Source organism: Notechis scutatus, chromosome 2, assembly GCF_049901735.1.
Source record: "Notechis scutatus isolate UNSWTSFEM ecotype Mainland chromosome 2, rNotScu1.2, whole genome shotgun sequence".
In the NCBI taxonomy this organism is placed as follows: Eukaryota; Metazoa; Chordata; class Lepidosauria; order Squamata; family Elapidae; genus Notechis; species Notechis scutatus.
The window spans coordinates 248,380,627-248,400,017 of record NC_142010.1 but is presented as its reverse complement, the minus strand read 5'-3'; the positions used below and the strand labels follow the sequence as shown (position 1 = coordinate 248,400,017).

Below are 19,391 nucleotides of genomic sequence, written 5' to 3'. Positions count from 1 at the left end.
TTTTTTACTGCTAGCGAAAGCTTCCTCTTTTTCGGTGCAGAGGAGGAAAAGGGAATTCACCTGAACTTGCTTTTCCGTTAAAAAAATGGAAAGAGAGAAAATGATGTGGAAGGTTACAATTCAAGAGAAAAGGTTTGAACCTACATACGCCCATGAAATGCTAAGTTTTCTGTGTGGACTGCTGGAGATTCCTCCAGTCACTATTATGGAAGGAAAGGTAAGTTCTAGGCAAAGAATTATTTCTTTGAAATATTTAATAGAATAGAATTCTTTATTGGCCAAGTGTGGTTGGACACAAAAAGAATTTGTCTTGGTGCAAATACTCTCAGTATACATCAAAGAAAAGATACATTCGTCAAGAATCATAAGGTACAACACTTAATAATAGTCATAGGGTACAATAAGCAATCAAATCATACTAGGAAACAGTCAATATAAAGCGTAAGGATACAAGCGACAAAGTTACAGTCATACAGTCATAAATGGGAGGGGATGGGTGATAAGGAGTGATGAGAAGATTAACAGTAATAGTAGTGCAGACTTTGTAATAGTTGAACAGGGTTGAGGGAATTATTTGTTTAGCAGAATGACGGCTTTCGGGGAAAAACTCTCCTTGTGTCTAGTTGTTCTGGTGTACAGTGCTCTATAGCGTCGTTTTGAGGGTAGGAGTTGAAACAGTTTATGTCCAGGATGTGAGGATGTAAATATTTTCACAGCCCTCTTTTTGACTTGTGCAGTATACAGGTCCTTGATGGAAGGCAGGTTGGTAGTAATTGTTTTTTGTCCTCTGAAGTCTGTATCTGTATTGTTGGGTTGCAGAAGCAAACCAGACAGTTATAGAGGTGCAGATGACAGACTCAATAATTCCTCTGTAGAACTGGATCAGCAGCTCCTTGGGCAATTTGAGCTTTCTGAGTTGGCGCACAATTAACACAACATACAACAAATGGTACACTTGTACAAAATAGGGTTTTAGAAATCTTTTGGTCAGAGACCATATACCTTTTAGGTGTAGGTAGATCAAGATTTAGTTTACTAATGACAAGAGCACAAATGCTTTTCATCTTAATATTAGAATGATTCCGTGAATATGATCGATGTTTTGCTGTAGTATAATATATGCTTTTTTTGTTTCTGAAATAACAGAGAAGTCCAATAAAATAATTTCTTTTTTCTGTTCGCATTTTAACCAGTAGGTTTGCAGGTTTAGTGCCTTCCTGCAAAAAGAATGCAAAAGTCAGAAATTTCTGCAATATAAGGAAACTGCCACATTATCTGTTTCCAACTTGCGATCTAGAGGTGTCTCCATGTTGTAGTTTAAAAAAAGGTCAACTTGAGATATGATAAAAGCCACACTTGTTTTATGTGTAACATACATGCGATGCACATAAAAAGCAAGCAGAATTTTGATCACGCAATCATAAAGCAGTCAGAATTCATCCCGAAATTGTTTAAAAATGCAGAAAACACCAATCTGAAGATGCAAAGAGTACCATTAAATCAGCATCCCACTCTCTGAGCTACCCTTACAGAGACCCCCCTCTCCAATTTTTGCTCCAGATGAAAATAGACAATTAGCAGCTACTCACCCCATGGATGCTTTTTTGTACCTGTATTTGTCTGCACTACTCCAGTAGTTTCCAAAATATTGGACTGGTTTGTGGAGGTTATGGCAAGCTTGATTGTAAAAGTGTAAATCAAATGACAGAAATCTTTCAAGGCTTCTCTGCTGCCTTCTTGCCATCTCCTATGTTGTGTTTGAAAGTTGTATATATGAAATGGTAGCTCCCTGGCAATTTTGCAACCAGATGATTTTATCCTGGACTTTTGACCATGTCCGCTTGTGATTATTTGGGGAATGGGGGGACAAGAGAGTTAAATGATATAGGAAGAGACTCTGGAAGCTGGAAGATACAAATCCTGAACCTTGAGGGGACAGTTAAGACATGGGATTAGGTTAAGATCAGAGCCTGTGGCACAATGGTTAGAGTGCAGTACTGCAGGCTACTTCTGCTGCCTGCTGGCTGCCTGCAATTTGGCAGTTCAAATCTCACCAGGCTCAAGGTTGACTTAGTCTTCCATCCTTCCAAGGTGGGTAAAATGAAGACCCAAATTGTTGGGGGAAATATGCTGACTCTGTACACTTAGAGAGGGCTGTAAAGCACTGTGAAGCAGCATATAAGTAAAAGTGCTGCTGCTATTTGCGTGTATAGGGATCTTTTTCAATTTCTCTATGTACTGTTTAGGTCTTTGTAGCATAAAAACATTAAAACCATTTAAATGAAATTAAAGATATTAGCTTTCTTGTTGTACACTTCCCTAAAGTACCAGGTTTGATCCAGAATGTTCTTGGTAGGAATGGAAATACACACCACAAATGTCAGAGGGCTCTTTCCCATCAGTGTTGGAGTTCAGTGTTCAAATGGCTATTCAAAACCATCCAAGGTTCAACTGATGAAAAGGAAAGAGATCCATTTTTCTAATTAAATAGTTTCATAAAAGATGTAAATTTATTTAGGTTCTTTGTTCCTCTGTCACTTTTATTTATTTACCCAATTTATATTCTCGTCCATCTCCACAAGTTTCTCTGGGTTACAGTAAAATATTTAATTACAATTCCATTTAAATTATAATTTCATTTAATTATAGAAATTATAGACATCCTTTGCAAAGAACATCCAGACCATTCAACTGACACTATTCAATTAAGATTAATTTATTCATGAATTAGCCCAATTACATTGGGTGCATGAATAAACAATAGTTCTAATTATGTTCTTCAATATGCTTCCATCAAGCAGAAGCCAGGATTTAAAACAGAAGATAATTAAGAGAAGTAGTAAAAGTAGAATGCTTTTCTGGAATATCCCACACATAGAAATAATTATAACTGCTCGAAAGTCAATATGATAAATTAACATTTAAACAATCAACAACCATATTTATTAGGAGCATTTTCTTCCTTTAAAATCTAGCCATCAAACAATCCTAGAATCACGGGTGGCAATAAACTTAAAGATTTATTTTGAAGTAACTATGTACATAATTGTTTCAGTCTGAGAATTATAGGAATATATAGGGGGGGGGGGGGGGGGGGGGGGGGGGGGGGGGGTTTGGGGGGGGGGGGGGGGGGGGGGGGGGGGGGGGGGGGGGGGGGGGGGGGGGGGGGGGGGGCGGGGGGGGCCCCTTTTTGGGGACCAAAGACAACAGGTTGGAAAAAGTTCATCTAGACAAAACAACTGGACATGGGACAGGAGACAATGGCATCATTATACCAAAGGCTTCATAATTGATTCTTTCATCTGCACAGAGCCAGCATATTCTAGGTAGAGGTGTTTGCTAAATACAAAGGAATTGTACAATTATGTGAATATTCACATAATGTACACCTGCCCTAATGTTAATCTAAAATAGTGTTATTAATACAGTATATAAATAAAATATTGCAGAAAAATCCATTCAGGCAAACTTTATTCTAATTAGATTTAAATGCACATTAAAAAAAGAGATCGGTACATAAATAATTTTACAGGTCTACAATTTTGGATATCCAAATCAGATATACATGTCTGCCCTGAAGTGATGAAGACAAAGGGAATTTACTTAGTCGTGCTCTCAAAGCCCATGTGTAACATGCACTACAAGGCAATTTTATGAATTCATCCAAATTTCCCTTATTTTCCAGAGAAATAAATTATACAAACAAAAACAAATGAAGTGAAAAAAAAAACACAGAATGGGTACATCAGTTTGTAAATATACAATTTAGGATTACTGAGACAAAACCACAATGCTCAGGCTTCAGTATTTCTGATTACCTATTATGTTGTTCAAGGTACACAAGCTTGCTCCATTATTAGTGAAATGGTATTTGTCCCATTGGTAGTGTAAATCATCCTCTTGATTTCTTTTGGTAACTTTTGATCTATAGTCATGTCATCCACAAATACAAATAAAAATCTAGCATAACTTCTATATTTTCAAGAGGTGCAATTCTGGCAAATTTCCTTCACATTGAACACTTGTAGTATGGCCAATATCAGTAGATACACTACAGCAAAAGGAGCACTTATTGGTAAAATAAGAAACTCACACTCAAAATTCACGTTACACAGAGAGAAATCATGATGTAATTGAAATATTTTCTGATTTAGGAAGCATAGACAGAAATTGCAGAAAGAAGTAATAGAAAGTAACAAAGGTGGGAAAAGCCCTTTAAAGACAGTTTGGATGGACATATTCAGATCTCTCAACATCAAATCTCTCCTTTTCCTTTCTTTTTGTACATTTTTAGAAATAACCACAGAAGAAAAACTAGCACCGGAATTGCTAAATTCAGAACACAGATTTTTTGGCATAACTCTCCATTTTATTCCGCAAATGATGCTTATTTTAATTTTAAGTGAACCGTATGTCTCCAAGTATTGATAATGACAAAAATGAAAATCATGGCATCTTGTAATATATACAGTATTATATTACCAAGATTGCAAAATAACATTCAATTAGCTGATCTTCACTATTTTGAGCTCTGTGGAAAATGAAAAAAAAAATGTTTCAACCATTCCTTGACAACACCATTAGCAGCATAATTTTGTGCAAATAAAAATTGTGAAAATTCTGTTTCAAAATGATTTCTTCAGTAGTACTACACATTTTGTAATGTTTCCCACAACTAAAAAACTATTTACTATACAGATGCCCCTAATTTTATTTTTTTGAATTCTCTGCACTCAGTTCAGGCATCTCCTTCAGCATTTCAGTTACATACCAAACATTGACAATTAGTGAAACATATTGTAAAGTTCATTTTAATTCCATTCATATACACCATTACATTTTACTTTAATTTATACTGCAGTAATGCACACATCCCTAATTAGATATAAATAACAATTACTTACTGGCAGCAAATATATACCTTATTGATCATGACCCCAATATTATTTACAAAGCAATTAGTTCCAATACTTACCATTAGGTATAAATAAAGAATTCAATGGCAAATATAAAGTTTTGCATGAATGTATCTGCTAAAAAGCCACATTTTCCAATTTGTTTTAAAAGAAGAAATCAAAATTCTTCACACAACAAGCAAAGTGACCATGACACTCTTACAAGTGAAAAAATGAGTCAGCTTCAAAAATATATAAAAATGTTTTAAATCTTTGTGTTGGGGCATGAAGTTCCAAAGCAGCGTGCATAAAGCATGACACTAAAGTTTTAATACTTAATGGATGAAGAAGTTTGAATGGCTGACTGGAATGTTTTATATGCTTTTATGCAAGCTGCCTGATTTCAATTTGAAGGTGATTCCAGATAAAAACATGTTTGTCTCCCAAAAAGAAAAAAAGTACTATTTTAAACCCAATCTCCTTCCCTTGATCTGCCAGTCACCTGAGAATATCCCACAGCATAGTCCATTTCCAAACTTTGAAGGAAATTACATGTGAAATTCCAGCTCACTCTTCAAAGCAAAAGTGAGCATCTAGTCTGCAATTGTGCACTTGAGCCAAACATGTTAACAACCTTTCAGAAGCCTGTTAAGTTCTCAATTTAGTAGTTAACAAAATTTCTGTTTATCTAAACAAATAAGGCATTAAAACTATTGGACCTTTTTGGGGGGATCAAAAAATGTTTGGAAGAAATTTGGTAACTCTAAAGCGGCTTTTCTTAATAGACTTGAGATGTTTGGAACAATTTATGGCATCGAAATAATTTCTAAATTCTAAGCTTAATGTTAAACTGGGATTAATGTAATAATTTGCAAATTCCTTTGCCAGTACATTCCAGTTTCCATTAATCATAATTTGGTAGGTTGAGCACAGAGTGTAATTTCAGCATTCGTGAAAATAGTATCCCAAGTCATACTTTACAGATAAGCCATTGGCTTTCCAGATGCACATTGCCTAAAATGATGCTTCACTGAAGCTACTGTGAATCACAATAACCTTTCTCCCTCTAAAATGAATGTTTTGGTTTACGTGTTATAAAATACACGGATCAACCATTACTGTGTCTATTTTCTTCCATCTCTTCCTTGTCTCTTTCTCATGCTACACCTGAATTAGGACACTATAAGGAAATGCCCAATAAATTATCACACATTATTTATACGGCTGTTACAAACAAGAATGCAAAAACATCTCTTTGTACTCATAAAAATTCTGCCAAGCACTGTGGCTTTAAGGCTGCATTGTTCTGGGATGTTTAACCAACAACAAAAAAATCCAACAACAACAAAGATCTGTTGTATAGCATTACTATTCACTAATCAAAATATTTACATCCTTTGCTTTTCTAAAATAACAAAAAATCTTGTGGTGAGATGGGTGGCAAATAAGTAAAATAAACAAAATAAAAATGCAAAGTCCCTTCCAGTATGAAACACAGGATGTGAAAGATGTTTAAATCCTCATGATAATCAATATCTAATCACTGGATTTGGCTTCAGAAAAACAAACAATGGGAAATGCTTACTTTTTCTTAACATCCTCCAATATTGTCTGGCCCCAATAATACTGTACACATTTCTATATAGTATTCATGAATACTTATGAAAATTATTTTGAAAAAATCTCATGGTCTCTATTTCAAAAGGTATGAGGTTTTTTTCCAGTGAAAAAAGTGCTCTAGCAGTAAAAATACAGTCTTGATTAAAACAGATTTTCTTTATAAGGCAATAGCTGGATGTCATCTTTTTTTCAGTTTCATATTAAAAGTATTCATTTTTTCAAAAGGCAAGATCCAAACTGCAAGAACTATTGAATTACATTTAAAGCCATGGACTTTAAACTCCAACTTTGCAATTCAGAATGGCAAAAATATAATTTAGCTGAATGATTTTAACTAGCAATGAATCAATGAATCTTAAAATATATTTTTGTGATGTTTTTCCCTTAGTTATATGTCAGTATATGTGGTTAAATATTGTGTTTTCAAACTGTTAAGATATGATTAAGATTTTATCAATATTCTTATGCGTGCAAATGTCATTTGCTATATAGATAAAGAAAACATAAATTGTTTTTCTGTTCAGTAACTCTCGGGCAGGCAACGAGAAAAAGTTATTTTATGTAGATTTGTAAAATCTCTCCAGGTCTTCAAGAACTTGAATTGAGAGCCCAAACCAATCTGAATGGCCTTTCACAAATCATACCAAAGCTGGAATAGAAGCTAACCATAAATATTTGCATCAAATAGGGCTAATCTAATGACTACACTTAGGAAAACCTAATTGTGTTATTCTTGGAAATCTCTTTTGAATCTGAAGACTTCTCCCTCCCTCCATCCCTCCCACCACCCAAAAAGAAAACTTCCCATAGGTGCACATTTACAATTTTATTTTGGGCCCAGCATTTGTTATTTTAAGACTGCATCTGCATTACCTTTATCTTGATTCAACTCAGTAAGTCAAAACCTTACTCCTTTAAGTATGGGCAGCTTCTAAAATCTAGGAAAGGCATTTGAGGTTGACCAGGTTTCTTCCATTAAGAGGTAAGAATAACCCCAAATATCAAGGACTTTCTGTCTCTGGGGCCATCTGGCGCCCCTTTTTCTTCTTATTCAAATCTTATTCAAAGTTTGAAGGCGTGAGGGGGAAGGTAGAAAAAGCAGCACTGCAGGGGTTAGAAACCAATGCTCTAAACCCGCCTTGAAACAGGCAACTAATTCTACAAAGTGCGTTTTGCTAGAGGGAAAAAAATTCCTTTCTTCCTCACGTTCCATTTTCTTTTCTTGAGAACTGAAGCTGATTCGATTGCAGAATGAGATACGGAAAGGGCGTTTTTCCAGTGTGAGATCCAAGCGATTTGGGGCTTTAGACATCATCAAAAATTCTACTTCGAGACATTGACAAGTATCTTCCACCAGGTTGGTACCTATAGAATACAGAGAGGCTTTAAATATGGGGCTTACATGGCCCTGTTTTTGAGCTGAAGACATTGAATGAGGAGAGCCACATTAGCTAGCTATGCAAGTCCAAAATCAGAAGAGGTCTCGTAGCACCTTTTCAGACTAATAATGTTATTACGCAGGGTTGTTGTTGGGGAGAAAATAGGAGGAGGAGAGTGTAATATGCATGTTCAAGCCTAGGGTTACTTATAAAGTAATAAAGGCAAAATAAAAAAGCTAATAATCAAAAGCAGAAAACTCGTGATCTACACCTCATTTATCACATGCATGGACATGCATGGAGTAGCACTATGAATTGTGTAAATCTTACAAAGACCAATTGACAAAAGATCAGTGATAACACCTCTGCAATATTCCAATTTATACAGGTAGTCCTTGACTTATGACCACAACTGAGCCCAAACTTTTTGTTGCTAGGCGAGAAAATTGTTATGTGAATTTTGCCCCATTTTATGACCTTTTTTTGCCATAGTTGTTAAGTGAATCACTGCCACAGTTAAGTTACCAGCACAATTGTTAAGGTAATCTGGCTTCCCCATTGACTTTGCTTGTCAGGTCACAAAAGGTGATCACATGACCCCAGGACACTGCAGCTGTCATAAATATGAGTTGGTTGACAAGCATCTGAATTTTGATCATGTGACCATGGGGTGCTGCAACAGTCATAAGCATAAAAAATGGTCGTAAGTCACTTTTTTAGTGCCACTGTAGCTTCGAACGGTCACAAAATCAACTCTTTTAAGGCAAGGACTACCTGTATTCTAATTTTTCCATACAAAAGATGGAATATCTAGGGCAGAGGTCTCCAAACTTGGCAACTTTAAGACTTGTGGACTTCAAATCCCACAATTCTGGGACTTGAAGTCCATAAGTCTTAAAGTTGCCAAGTTTGGGGACCCTTGATCTAGGGTTACAACCAGTGTAAGAACTCAGTGACAAGAAATCTGATATTAATAATGGAAACAACTGTCTTTCAATGCCAAGAATATTCAAGCACTTGCAATTCAGTGCAGATGTATAATAATAGTTTACTGTCATTGCACCTTGTACAATGAAATGAAGGATGAAATTATGAAATGAATTACAACATTATAAAATTATGTGTATTACATTAAGTTTTCTTGGTAGTATTTCGGTATGGGAAAGTCAGAAAAGAGAAAACAGTAAAATCTTTTTCGGATTAACCTTCTATAATTCTCTCTTTCCTAGACCTGATGTTGGAAACTTGCCATGAGATAGCCTGCTTTGGTTTGTGTTTGTTTTAACAGAACACAGTTAATGAGAAATCTGAACAGGAATTTCCTGGCATCAAGGAAATTATTGTGACTTAAAGAGTATTTACAGACATTGTCTATCTAATCTAGATGCTCCTCACCTTCCTGATTCAGAGTCAAGAGGATCTTCGTTGACTGAATCTGCATTGAAGTCCAGAGGTTCTGCGTCTTGAAGAAGTTCTACTCTGTCCCTTTCGTTCCTTCCATTTGACCTGGTGTACTTGGACGTCACTGCAGGAAGACATTTTACAATGTAGTCAAGGGGCATGTTGAACTCCAGCAAATAGCTGAAAAGGTCTTTGCCAGGAAAAAGGAAACTGATTTGGAATAGATAGATGGTCTAATATTTTCAAGTATATTAATTATTAAGATTAATATATAAGACAAACATCCAAACACCATTTCAAAAATAATGCAATTGTTATTATATGTATTTATTATGAATATAATAGATGGTATAAATAATAAAGTATGAATAAAATATAATTACTCAATCAACATTTGATCAATTATTTCACAATGACTCCAATTTACTTCTAGTTTGATGTCATCAACTTCACTGAAAGTTGTACCAACCCTCTGGGAACTGAATGAAATAGTGTAGTCAAATATTATCCAGAATAAAATAGGATAGGATAGGATAGGATAGGATTTTTATTGGCCAAGTGTAATTGGGCACACAAGGAATTTGTCTTGGTGCATATGCTCTCAGTGTACACAAAAGAAAAGATACATTCGTCAAGAGTCAAGAATCATAAGGTACAACACTTAATAATAGTCATAGAGTAAAATAATCTACAGAAATATTCAAGTTTCCTCAGAGCAAGTAAGAGAATTAAATGAGACCCTACTCAATTACATTTCTGAATTAAAGAAAACCTCTTAAGTCCAAAACAAAAAGAAAAATTAAATTGTTAATGGTATACTTACATCTGTTTGTATTGATCTCTGTGAGAGTAGACTCTTTTTGGTCTGCTTGAAGAATTCTGTTCCTTGTTGAAGGTTCACGATTGTTTCCATACCGTTCTTTCCACTCCTATCCAAAAAATACACAGTGAATACACACACAGGCACACACACATTAGATAACACAATAATTTTAATGTCTGACTTTCCAAAGTATTTTCTCTAAAGAATGAGAAAGTGGAAGAATGTAGCACTCAAAGGAGGATTCAACACCAAACTGCCTATTAAGGCTACCACATCCAAAATGGGGACCATGCTCCACCTACTAATTAATAATAATTTTAAACAAGTGAAATTCTGTATGATTTCACATACTAGGAATGCCTAAATTTGCAAGAGTTTGGTCTTCTCACAGGAGATAGCTGAAATCTTGTGAGAACTGAAGATGCTTCAGTAATTGGGGCATTTATAAAAAGAAAGGTACCCATGTTCAAAATACCAGCATCTGGTACCAAAAAAGGAGTAGGTACAAAATATCAGGGAAATCTAGTGATTATAACCAAATGGTTATAATTCTGCTCAGAAAAAAAACCAATGTTTTACATAAAATGTAATATGCCACCAATTTTTGCCTATTTACGATTGGATTACATGCTACAGTCTCTAAAGTTAATATTACTAAATTTTTACTGCTCAGAGAAAATATATTCAACTGTTGTCCCAAAGATGCTTTTTCAAGAGGCAACTGGACTTTCTGTTTTTTTTCCCCTTTTTGCTTCTCATCCAAGAAGTTTCTTCAGCTCATAGCTGAACCATGACCTGGATGACTGAGAATCTCCATAGACATATTAAACTGTTGTATATACCCGTCTCCTGTTATCACCATCTTCCTGCCTTTGCCGTTTTCTCTTTTCTAGGGAGAAAAATGTTTTCATTTAGATGTACAGTGGATTTAAGAAAAAAAAAAAACTTAATATGCACTTTCAGTGAAATCAGTTTTCTTCCATTAAGAATTACAAACTTTGGGGTCAGTAGAAATGCATGATGCTTTAGTTCCATGGTCTTCAAACTTGGCAAGTTTAAGACTTGTGGACTTCAACTCCCAGAATTCCTGAGCTAACATGACTGGAAGATGAATTCTAGGAGTTGAAGTCCACAAGTCTTAAAGCTGTCAAGTTTGAAGACCCTGGTTTAGTATGTCCCCTATCTGTTATAAATGCATCATGGTTAAAGGAGCCTGGTGATAGCTGCTCTTTGGAAGACTATGTTCAAATTTCCTGACCAGCAAAAAATGTGAGGCACTATTGAGTAGTGGGGCCAAAGTATAAATTGGACATGCTTTGGAAGTGAACAGATTCAAAACAATGCCCATTTTTTCCACTGTGAATATTCAAAACACTGTGTAATCTAAACCAATCCAAAGAATTGTCTATTTTTTGTCTTCCTATCCCTTTACTTCCATACATAATGTTGAACATGGAGCAAGGGGAATTGAGGCCAAATTCCTTGATTTTTGCTCAGGAAATATTTCTCCACATGGGAAACAATTATTACAAGTGCCAAAATCAGGTCTAAAACTAGATTTAAAAAACCACATTGCTAGTAGAATGAAGGCTAAGCCACTATTCACCTCTATTTTTTTAGTGTAGATTTTACACATGTACATTAGAAGGGTCGTTTATGTGTTAAGTCGAAAATGCACAAAGCAGAATTAGGAGCCTGCATTTTTTAACAATGTAAGGACGGAAATACTACTTTTGCCTTAAAACTACACAGAAACTAGAAAATGTACCAAACACCGGCAATATTAGCAAAAATGTTTAACAACATGTCCACCAAGTGTTGGAAATGTAATCAGGCTGTGGGTACCTACTATCATATGTGGTGGACATGCATAAAAGAAAATATTGGACAAAAATACACACATGGCTGGAAAAAATGATAAAGCAGCATATCGATTTAAAGCCAGAAATATTTTTGTTAGGTATAGTACCAGAAAGCTATGATAAAAGGACTATATACTTAAAGCTACATATATTGCCAGCAGCGAGAATTGTATTTGCACAATATTGAAAAATGAGAACACCCAACCTGATGAAAATATAATTCGGAAAATATTGGATTGTACAGAGAGCACAGATTGACATGGACAATAAAAGATCAAGGAGATACTGAGTACTATTCAACGTGGAATAGGTTTTATCAATGGTTAGAGACAAGAGGTAGAAATTAGATGAAGAAAGAGTATTGTTATGTATAAGTAAAATATGAATGTTGTTCATAACTATAAGTATGCTAATATGAGAGTAAATAAGCTAATATAATTATAAATATGGCTATAATTACTATGTGTATTATCATTTACTATCAGTATATCTGTTATTTTTCTTCTTTTTGTAAAATGAAATGCCCGGACATTACACTGTATTCAAAATACCTATAAATAAAAACTTAACATTAAATAAAAGAAAATGTACCAAACAACATGGCATGCGTATAATGTATTTTTTATGTATCATTGGCAACAAATGCTAGGTGGAAGGTGAATCTATTAACAGAATTTTCAGAAGAGTTGGCCCTCCCTACTTACTTGCAAAACACAGCAGCCCTGCTTCTCAGTTGTGGAGTTAGCTATTGAAAATATTAACTATCAAGGAAGCATGTCATTAAAAATCATTAAGCGGCGCAAAGAGAGCTAAAAGAGTCTATTCATCATGTCCTGCTTTGCAAGGTCATTCAGTTGACCTTTTTTGGGGAGACAAGTACAGATACATTTTTGATATCAGGGTCCATGGTGCTCTGTGAACCTTGTTGTTTTCTTGCAGATGTTTTATTACCCAAACAAGGTAATTAGTGCAGTGATGCTGCCACCTAGTTTGAGTAAATGAAAACCTGCACGAAAACAACCAACTCAGAGGGCACCAAAGATCTGTCATTTCAACCCTAAACTACAAATAATCTCCTTTATCGGCATATTTGGTATACCCCAGGAAGATAGTTCTTTAAAAAATGGGGATAAAGGAGTAATCTTTAAAATCCCAAAGTTCTGTATTAGAATGATCACAAGCAGCCTCTCTTGTACCTCTTCTGATTAACTCTTTCCCTTCATCTATTAGGTCTGAAGTCATCTCATTGTCTCCCATGAACTGCTGGAATCCCAGAAGATTCAAACACCGAGTTCCTAAACTGGAAAAAAAAATCATTGCCAAACAATAAAAACAAACAGAACAAAATATTTCTTGCAATTATCACAGTGGAGGGGAAGTATTGATTTTGTGTAACTGAGGCTACCTGTTAATTGCTCCCAAGAATGCTTCTCAGCAATTAAATATCTTGCTAAGTCTAGAATCACCTGTACTACAGAGAACTTTATGGAATTACTGCCATGGGAGAGAAAAGGGGAAGGGAAGGGCAAAGAAACATTGGCCCAATCCAATCTCAACAAAAAGAAAACGATCATTTCACAAACTACCGTATTTTTTTGCTCCGTAAGACACTTTCCCCTTTCTGCTCCCAAAAGTGGTTGGAAATGTCTGTGTGTCTTATGGAGCAAATATAGCTGGTCCTTTGGTGAATAGCAGCCGGGCTGTGGCAGCGGGGTCCTTTTACAGTGCTGACTCCCACCTCTTCTGTCTCTTTTCCACAGTGCAGAGGTCAATAGGCAGAGCTGGCACATGAGAGAACACCTATCTGTGGTCCTCTCAGGCTCCGCCTCCTGCCCTCACTACACCATTTTTCCTCCTCTAAACCTAGGTGCGTCTTATGCTCAGGTGCGTCTTACAGTGCAAAAAATATGGTATATGAACTGAAATTAAGAGTCAAGAAAGATAAAACATAAAATGTTTTACAATGTTTAACATATCTTTTTAATTTCAGTTCATAAGACCACACCTAGAGTACTGCATCCAGTTTTGTTCACCACATTATAAAAAAAGATGTTGAGACTCTAGAAAGAGTGCAGAGAAAAGCAACAAGGATAATTAGGGGACTGGAGACTAAAACATACGAAGAGCGGTTACAGGAACTGGGCATGGCTGGTCTAGTGAAGAGAAGAACCAGGGGAGACATGATAGCAATCTTCCAATATTTGAGGGGCTGCCACAGAGAGGAAGGGGTCAATCTATTTTCTAAAGCACCTGTAGGCCAGACAAGGAATAATGGATGGAAACTGAACAAGGAGAGATTTAATCTGGAAATAAGGAGAATCTTTCTGACAGTGAGAACAATCAACCAATGGAACAGAAGTTGCCCTCGGAAGTTGTGGGAGCACCATCACTTGAGACTTTCAAGAAGAGATTGGGCTGCCATTTGTCAGAAATGGTGTAGGGTCTCCCGCTTGGGCGGGGGGTTGGACTAGATGACCTATAAGATCCTTTCCAACTCTGATTATCTGTTATCTGTTACATCTGAATTCAGTAACATTCTAATGATTTGTCAAGCATGAGAGCTATGTATTTTTTGTGGTACAAATTTATTTCACTTATCACCACCCAAACAATCTGAGGAGCCTCACTGATTATTGTGCTTGAAACTCTAAAATTTCAATGTCAGGAAAAGGAAGGGAAAAACTCAAGCTGATGTTAAAGTTCGCTCTATTTTTTTCAACATTTTCCGAACTTGCTGAGAAACGCCTTGAGAAAGGAAGAGCAATTTCAGAACACACAATATCCAAACAATACAACTTTGAAAAAAACCTATTTCCTACCTGAAGTAAGTAGCAATGCAGAGAATGACAACCAGCATGGGATAATAAATATAAAAGCCATCTGCTATGAAGGACAATACTTTCATTGATCCCATAATCTGGGAAGTAAAAAAGTAATCAATGTTAACAAAGCCAAATTTTGTTTTTTTGCTCAAAATATTTTATATACTGATATTAAATAAAGTCTAGCTTTAAATCCATAATTTTAGGCAGTATTTATTATATGGACACCTCATTATACCATACAAAATAGGATTATAATTTGATACTGCAGAGAACGAATAGTGTATTTAATGTTTTTTTAAAAATTAATCTATCAATATAATTAAGAAAGGAAGAACATTTTATGTCTGATATTCATCTTCATATTGTACAGTATATTAAAGAAGTAAAAATAATTGCACACATTCAAAATTGCAGCTATAAGTTAACTCTCTGGTCTCTGCCAATAGAAAATGGCACAGTATAAGGTAAGTCTGACTGCTGTTTTATTACCCAAATTGATTTTTTTTTTGTCTCTTAATGACCCCATAATTCCTTATATCAGGGTGGAGTTGGGGCAACTGAATGGAACACAGTGCTTACTGGCCGTATGCCCTTCCTGTGGTCAATGCAGAGTAATCAACAGATAATTACTCATTGTGCCCAGAAAGAAATATTTGCCACTACCTAGGATTGAATTCACAGCCTCCTAATCGTGAGACAAGAGCTCCACCTCCAGGCCACTGCACCACTCTATTACCCAAATGAAATGATTTGTATAAATAAGAAGATAATGTATAAGAAAGAAGAGAATCTCTAACTGGGAAAACTGCAACTAAGTATGGTCAGCCAGGCTGCCCTCCAACTTCTGCAGGCAAACCCAGAGCTCAGACATGCTAAGACAAAAGGATTCATATGCAGTGCTGGAAAACTGACTGGATTCAACCATCTTCATTTTTTTGTCATCTTTTGATACATGATGAATGAAATGATATAACAAGAGCCTCCCAACTTACAAACCAGAGCATTTGGAAGGAATCTTAATTCCCAATTTTTCTTTCTAAAATGTACACTAAATTTTGTTTAATGAGATCATCCATACCAGGATAAAATCAGTATGCCCCACCTCAAACTTCAGGAAGGGATCCTGACTAATCTAGACCTTTTCTTTTTAAATTATAATTCGCTTACAAGGAAAGAGATTTAAATACAGCAAGGAGAACATGAGGTTGCCTTAAATTGAGTCCTTGAAGTGTTCTGGTTTTTGAAAAGAAGATTATTAAAGCATTAATGTTTGATCTAAGGCTGACTCAAGCTCTACATAGAAGCTGGACTGATGTGGCCATCATCATAAGTTATCAAGGTCATAAACTTTACTTGCTAATATGTATTCCCCATACATTTATCCTATTCCTAAATAATTCAGGTCCCAGAAAAGGTAAGGAAAACCGATGTTCTTATCAAAGATGTGTCATCTTATCCTAGTCCAGCTTTGGTTTATGAAGCATTTTAGTTTAGTTTACTTTATTGTCATTGCACCTCGTACAACGAAATTAAATACCATCTTCAGTGTACGTTATGACTATGAAATTAAACACAAACACACATCCTTCACATTCTATACATTGAACTGAAAACCCCTGATATTGCATTAATATTGCACTATACAGTAGTGTTTTTATGCTTTTCTGGGTACAATATCATTATGGGTCATGGGATACATTTGTTAGGCATCAAATGTAATTTCTATTTCCACACTACATGGATATTGAACCAAAATTAGATAGCCTTAAATTTGGACTTAAGCCAACAATGGTTTGTTTGAGAAATCTGCTGTTGTTATTATACATTATATTTATTCTATTAGCTTTACTGAGTGCAAGAAACATAAGTTTACTATTTAATTAGCTGCAATAAATACAGATAAAACACTAATTTTCATCTACCCAGTGATGGACTTAAGAAATACGGGCTAAGATTAATAACAGCTAGGAATTTTCTTTTTGTAGGGATTTCATTTAAGCTTCTGTCAGTAGAAACAAATTGTATACAGGAAACTGAGACTTGTATGCAAATGAAACAATTTCTACTGAGCTGAAATAGGCAAAGAAAGAATCAAGTCGGTCGAAACAGATGTGAAATCCTATTTTCAACTGCTTTGAGGAAATCTCTTAGTATCGAATACATAAATACACCACAGCAAAACTAAACAAATACTGTTGACTTACAGAGGTATATGCAGTTGGCTGATCCGTGGTTCTCTGAGAAATTGCTGCATCCATGTGAGTCAAACCCAAAAAATTCAGACACAGTGGAGGAGTCAAACGACAGAACAACCTGTGTGAAAAGTAGCAGCAGTTGAAAAGTAATTGCAAACTCTTCCTTCCATATTAATAAGGGTGCATATGTTCATGTTACTGTATGGAACATTTTTTTATTCTTTTCATGCAGAGTAAATTAGGGAACATTTATGTAATCCAGGCAGTCCTCAACTTATGACTGTAATTGAGATTGCACTTACAACTGTATATTACGGTTGTTAACTAGGTCACCATGTGATTGTGCCCAATTTTATGGTGGCCATTATAGTGAATGCCATGGTAATTAAATTGCCATGTATGCTAATCAGCATTTTTTTTTTGCCAGAAAATGGAAGTAAATGTCAGGTTCCATTAAAAAAAAATGGTGTAAATTGTGCTTATGTGACTCTCAGGGTTCCAACCGATGCCCTAATTAAATCATGAGCCTCAGGCCAAACTTCAAAAGAAATCCAGTTATTTATTAGGAGCTTCATGTCTGCATGGACCAAGTGGAGCCAACTCTGACCGCACTTAATTTATGCTCTGGCTCTGACCCTGTTTCCCCCTCCTCCCCAAGATGTGTCATCAGTCTCATTCCCCAATGAAGCAATTACGCAGGTTGTAGAAGTCACTCCCTCCGGCCACTGTGGGTTTCCGTAGAGATGACCTTGACGTTACCGGCTGGAATGTGCTTTGTTTTGACTGAAATGCAAGTTCCTTGATGCAGCTGCGAGGTTCGATGGCCAATGCCCCTTGCCTGTGGTAACTCGAGAGCAGGTCAGGGATGCTTCGCGAGTTGACAGTGACAGTAGGATGCTGCAGTTGAGCATAAATGTAGGCTGACTATCGAGTGCCCAAAATGTGATCATGTGACTATATTGCGGGGGGGGGGGCAGCCATCAAAACTTCAAACCCAGTTTGTAAGTAGCTTTGGGATTCTTCATAACTTTGAATGGCTACTAAGCAACCGATTATAAATTGACGACCACCTGTATTTTGCTTCACATACAACTGTAAGCAGTATTTGGGCTCGATCTAGGTATGTGCTACTGGAAGAAGATGAATCCAAACAGATTTCCTCTTTCTGTTCCCAGCAACCTCCAGAAAACACTCTTCTGAGAGATCCTTAGCACTTTCTGAGCTTGGTTGCTTTCTTTGCTCTACCCAACTCTACCCAACCTAGATAACATCGTCGGTGCTAGTACTGACACTGGATGTTTTCTTGTAAACTTCATTATCGGCAACAAAACAACCAAGCTCAGAGAGCACCAAGCACCCCTCATTTCAAACCTGAGCTACAAATATACTTTTTTTATTGATAAATCCTCTTCCAAAAGTTGGGAGTTGAGTCTCTACCGAACGGAGTGGAATGGGCAGGAAGAAGGGAGATATTGTACAGGAGATCCCTCTGCCCAGTTTCTCAGTGCTTCTCTCCCTTAAGTCTCCTATGAATGAGACTCTTCTGCACAGCATGGAGCAGTTTCTGAGATTCTCCTTCTGCTAATTACATAATTATCACATGTACTAATTGATGATCTCATCTGATTAAACATTAAATCAAGAGCTATTGTGGACTCTGGGTTTTGACCAAGATCTAATTATATTTCAGTGCATTCCTGCTTTACATTGACTGTAACTGGCCAAACAGCACAAGTAGCAAAATAAATACGTACATGCCACTGAAGAGTAAACTGTATGCGTCTGTCTGATGGTGTGAAGCTAAGTAATAATAGTTGAATACACGGATCCTGAAGACCGTAGAATAAACGCAGATACTCAGGAAAAAGATTGTAAAAAAACAAGCCATCTGCAAAACAAGAAACTAGAGTTGTTATTTGGTTCAATTAACAGCTGCAGACAGGTGCCATGTGAATGACCTAACCAAAGTAGTGAATTGCCTTCTAATCCCAAACTTGAATAGCTCTAACAAATAAGCTTGCTGTAAATCTAAGCAGTTTCCTCAAAGTCAATGAATGCAGAACTTAACAATAGGCTCCTACATATAAATATGAGAGAAATTGCCAAGCCATCAGATTAACTGACCTCTATGTAAAAATAGTTGTAATTCTTTTCCGCTAGTCGTATGAAGACTGCAAAGAGGGACAGAACTGGCTTTGGGCTGAAAAACGTGCATTCTGACCACACAACAACGATGGAAAAGATGGCCAGGATAATGGCGAGAATCCTGTGGAACCATGGTCGTAGAAGACATTCCCAATACCATTCTAAAGCAAAGCAAAACAAAACAAACAACAAAGGGGAGAAAATATGAAAATCGTTTCAGGTAGTCCTTGATTTATGACTATTTGT

The 19,391-nt window shown here is 36.2% G+C and overlaps 1 protein-coding gene and 1 long non-coding RNA gene across 3 annotated transcripts in view; one reads left to right on the top strand and one right to left on the bottom strand.

The window, feature by feature from the left end:
* The first annotated feature begins 80 nt into the window (after window positions 1-80).
* Window positions 81-9,411, top strand: LOC148132589 (uncharacterized). Its single transcript, XR_015748259.1, has 3 exons — window positions 81-217; window positions 7,751-7,872; window positions 9,279-9,411. It is a non-coding gene; the product is annotated as an uncharacterized LOC148132589 (long non-coding RNA).
* LMBRD2 (LMBR1 domain containing 2) overlaps window positions 4,265-19,391 on the bottom strand; it is a 31,140-nt gene continuing 16,013 nt past the window's right edge. For both annotated transcript variants that reach the window (XM_026666400.2, XM_026666401.2), the window contains exons 10-18: window positions 19,125-19,306; window positions 18,755-18,888; window positions 17,010-17,118; window positions 14,800-14,897; window positions 13,177-13,280; window positions 10,961-11,007; window positions 10,119-10,224; window positions 9,290-9,419; window positions 4,265-7,880 (exon numbers count right to left, since the gene is read on the bottom strand). In XM_026666400.2, coding sequence (XP_026522185.2) covers window positions 7,820-7,880; window positions 9,290-9,419; window positions 10,119-10,224; window positions 10,961-11,007; window positions 13,177-13,280; window positions 14,800-14,897; window positions 17,010-17,118; window positions 18,755-18,888; window positions 19,125-19,306 — 971 coding nt within the window. In that variant the 3' untranslated portion in view covers window positions 4,265-7,819. The remainder of the gene's footprint in view (window positions 7,881-9,289; window positions 9,420-10,118; window positions 10,225-10,960; window positions 11,008-13,176; window positions 13,281-14,799; window positions 14,898-17,009; window positions 17,119-18,754; window positions 18,889-19,124; window positions 19,307-19,391) is intronic.